Source organism: Ctenocephalides felis, unplaced genomic scaffold (assembly GCF_003426905.1).
Source record: "Ctenocephalides felis isolate EL2017-DRISC unplaced genomic scaffold, ASM342690v1 CF-g0.4_SCAFFOLD_01170, whole genome shotgun sequence".
NCBI classification, from domain to species: Eukaryota; Metazoa; Arthropoda; class Insecta; order Siphonaptera; family Pulicidae; genus Ctenocephalides; species Ctenocephalides felis.
Window position 1 is genome coordinate 38,814,012 of NW_020537324.1, and position 3,706 is coordinate 38,817,717.

Sequence of the window (3,706 nt, forward strand, 5' to 3'; positions counted from 1 at the left end):
CCTCAGTTATACGGATTCGCGATTATCCGGACTACCAACCACGACTAATTTATATGTATGTACATACCTGCAATTCGAATTTTTGCATGATTAATACTGTAGTTTAGTATAATATATGTATGTAATGTAATCTAATATAATATATATGTACTTACATAAGGAAGTTTCAATTTCTTAATGAATATTATTTTCATTGATATCTATGTATGTATTTGTTATTTTTAATAAATACACAACGGTTTTCTTCATACATTTGATTATCCGGATTTTCGATTATCCGAATGTCCATCGACAACAATTAGTCCGGTTAACCGAGATTATACTGTATATGCATCAATATATATATATATATATATATATATATATATATATATATGCATATATACATATACATACAAGTACAAATTAAAATTAATGTCATACCTGCACAATATTGTTGATGATTTTTTGAACTATGTTGGCTCGACTAGCAACATTTGCAATCTGTTGCTGTGACAACTTTGTATTTAACTGTTTTATAAAACCATGTCCACCTCTTTGAAGAACTGGTGGCATTTTATCAGATTTATGTGTTTTGACGATTTCAGAATCTTGGCCTTGCAATTCATGTCTGAAAGTTATCGGACTGGAAGGAGGAGTAAATTTGGCAGTTAACTCATTTATAAGTCTTGAGCTGGAGTCTTCAGCATTGTTTCTTATCTCACAATTTCTTGGATGTCTTTGTGTAATATTTGAATATATATCTGCCTTATGACTATGCATTCCACTTGAGAAAGTACTAAGAACTTTAGGGGTACTATAAATATCATCAAATTTTTCGGAAACAAAATTATGCTGATCTGATTTTGAATTAATCTGTGTTCCAGACTCATTCGATGAACAGTTGGAGAAACTATTACTAGCACTACTAAAGGAAGGAGAATCATTTTTGTCTTTACTTAAATTTTTAATTATGCATGACTCATTCACATGTTTTTGCAAAATATTATCAGACGTCAGCGCTGACAATTTTGAAATTATGGCAGGACTAGCTCTTCGAATAACTCCAGGATTGGCTGGAGTATGTCTTGACTCTGTCAAAGCCTTTATAGTACCAGCTACCGCACCTGCATAAACAAGCAGATGCTTGATTAATTAAAAATAAATATAAATATGTATAAAAATGAGATTAGTGTTAAATAGAAGTATGTATATAAGCACACTGAAACATACATAGTAATAAAACATTTGATTCTAAGCGTAATCACATTGTTATACAATCAAACAATCAATTTGGATGCAACTAACCTATGGGCACAGAGGGCGATATCGGCTGCTCCAAACATGATGTAAAATACGAAGATTTTGATGCAGTGTTATTATTGGTAGTATTACCAACTGAATCAATATCACTTACTTCGGTATTTGAAATCAAAACTTTAGTAAATTGTTGTCCAGACATGCTAATACTTGAAGTTCTTCTCACAGGAGGAAGTGGTTTCAGGCAGCTGGTAAAACGTCGAGAAGGAGTGTTATGCTGAAGGAAAGCTGTTAAGAATATACATTATTAAAAATTCAACAAATATTTTTACTTAAGTTTATTTGTTATAGCAAAAATTACCATATATAATGTCAATTGCGTTAAAATCGTTCAAATGCTTTCACAATTGGAAAATCAAATTGCTCTTGATTGAAAAAAAATAAATATGGAAGTTTTGTATTTTTATTTATTACGACATTTTAAATTTTGAACGATCTGGTAGTTTTCGTTTATTATATATGTACCTTCTTGTTCAGAATCGAATATGGAAGTAGTCGATCGTACTTGCGGAGAAGCAGCAGGCTGACTACTATATCCGCTCGATGATTCTGCTGAACTATCTGAGCTCGCTTCGGCTTGTTGAGCCTTGTTAGCAGTTAACGTTGCTATATCATACATATTGACGTACATAGGCTGTCCAATTTCTAAAATAATAATTTAAAAAAATTACGTTGTATTTCCAACTAAATAGATTATGTTCATAGATTAACTAAGAAATTTAATAGACGTTGACAAAATGTTAGTAAAAAAAAAAAGATTTTAAAACAAATTTCAATATTCTACTTCATCGTAACCGTAAAATATATACTATAATAATTATAATAATTCATTTTATATAATTATTAACTTTCCCAAGGAGAAGTTTGTTCTCATCAGAAAATCCGGTTCGCTAAATTTTATATTCTGATTCACCTGACACTGAAATTGAAAGAAGAATGTAGGAGATAATCGGCGAGCTGTTTAATAATTCTCTTTAACAGAGCAGTACAAATGATTTCGAAAATTCAAAAACTGTCATCAGTCGTGAAACCATGCAGATAAGTTTTTGGTAGAGATCGCCAAAGCCGTTTCTTCGTAATTAATAGTTAAATTCCTTTTTGACGATTTTAATGAATCTTTGCATGGTGATACAGTTAATGGTCTAAACGAAATCTGATCTTTAATAAATACTCATTTCTGGCATTAGCATAGACCATTTGTTTAACGAATATGAAATATAACACAAAAAATAAATCACACTTTTAATAATGCGCAAAGCAATCACTACTCGCTGTTAGTTATTGCAACCGCAAAAACTAAAAAAAATTATACGTTTTATCTAAAATATCATTTACGATACCAGAAAAGGGTATGTATTTAGTGCAGTAAAATTTAAATTAATTCGATTCGAAAGAAACAGAAAAAGTAGCTTTTCGGATTTTGGGAAAGGCAATAACTAATGTTCTCAAATATTTGAAAAATTTCAATCATTTTATAAATATCAAACTTTTAAAATTATTCTAATTATTCAGTATTGGCAAAGTTTCAAATTTTTTTAACAATTAGACAATTTGCATTATCTACTTTTTCAAACTTCATTCATCAAGTAATCAGAAGATAGTTGTTTGGTTATATATACCTTTAACTAAATGAACTGGCAAAGGTGATGGTCTCTGTTTGTCAGTGTTGCTAGTATTCCGTGAAACATCTTTATTTGGTAATTTCGGTCTTTCTAGTGACGAACACCTCTGTTAAAAAATAAATTATTAAATAAATAATAAATAATAATAAATAAGTATGAATGATTATCCAAATCAAAATAGTTTGGAGTAAAGTAAAAGGATATATATATATATATATATATATATATATATATATATATATATATATATATATATTGAATGGTAGAATCTTGGATTTGTGTATATTTTGTAGAGTTTCGAACAAGAATCCAAAAATAATACAAAATAAAAAAACAAGAAAAGTTTTTAATAAACAATTTCTTTATTTAATTATTTGTTTACTGTCAACGTTTCGGAACTAGGTACGTTCCATCTTCAGGACATCTGTCAAGAAACATGATCTTGATGAGATTTAAGCAAACAATATGTTTAGGAATAGAAAATAGATTTTTCTTAAATATTAAATTAATTGTAACAAATAATAATGTACAGCAATATGATAATATGATCAAAATGAAAATGATAAAAATAAATGAGTGGATTATCAGAACAGGATATTAAAAATGATAGAAATTTTTTGAACGTTATGGAAAAAATTTTTTAAGAAAAGATTAATGATAAAATTGAATTAATTACCTGTATGTTTGAATATACGTTAGCACTTTTTCACTAAACAAGAAATTTTTAACAAAAATGAATTTGTGAGTTATTTTTCCGCCGAATAGTTAACTTTTGTAAATCAAAA

The 3,706-nt window shown here is 28.4% G+C and overlaps 1 protein-coding gene across 1 annotated transcript in view; it reads right to left on the reverse strand.

Moving 5' to 3' along the window:
* Positions 1 to 417: 417 nt before the first annotated feature.
* Positions 418 to 3,706, reverse strand: part of LOC113367208 — a 51,771-nt gene continuing 48,482 nt past the window's right edge. Inside the window, exons 3-6 of the mRNA XM_026608838.1 lie at positions 2,919 to 3,027; positions 1,765 to 1,944; positions 1,288 to 1,527; positions 418 to 1,106 (exon numbers count right to left, since the gene is read on the reverse strand). Coding sequence (XP_026464623.1) covers positions 418 to 1,106; positions 1,288 to 1,527; positions 1,765 to 1,944; positions 2,919 to 3,027 — 1,218 coding nt within the window. The remainder of the gene's footprint in view (positions 1,107 to 1,287; positions 1,528 to 1,764; positions 1,945 to 2,918; positions 3,028 to 3,706) is intronic.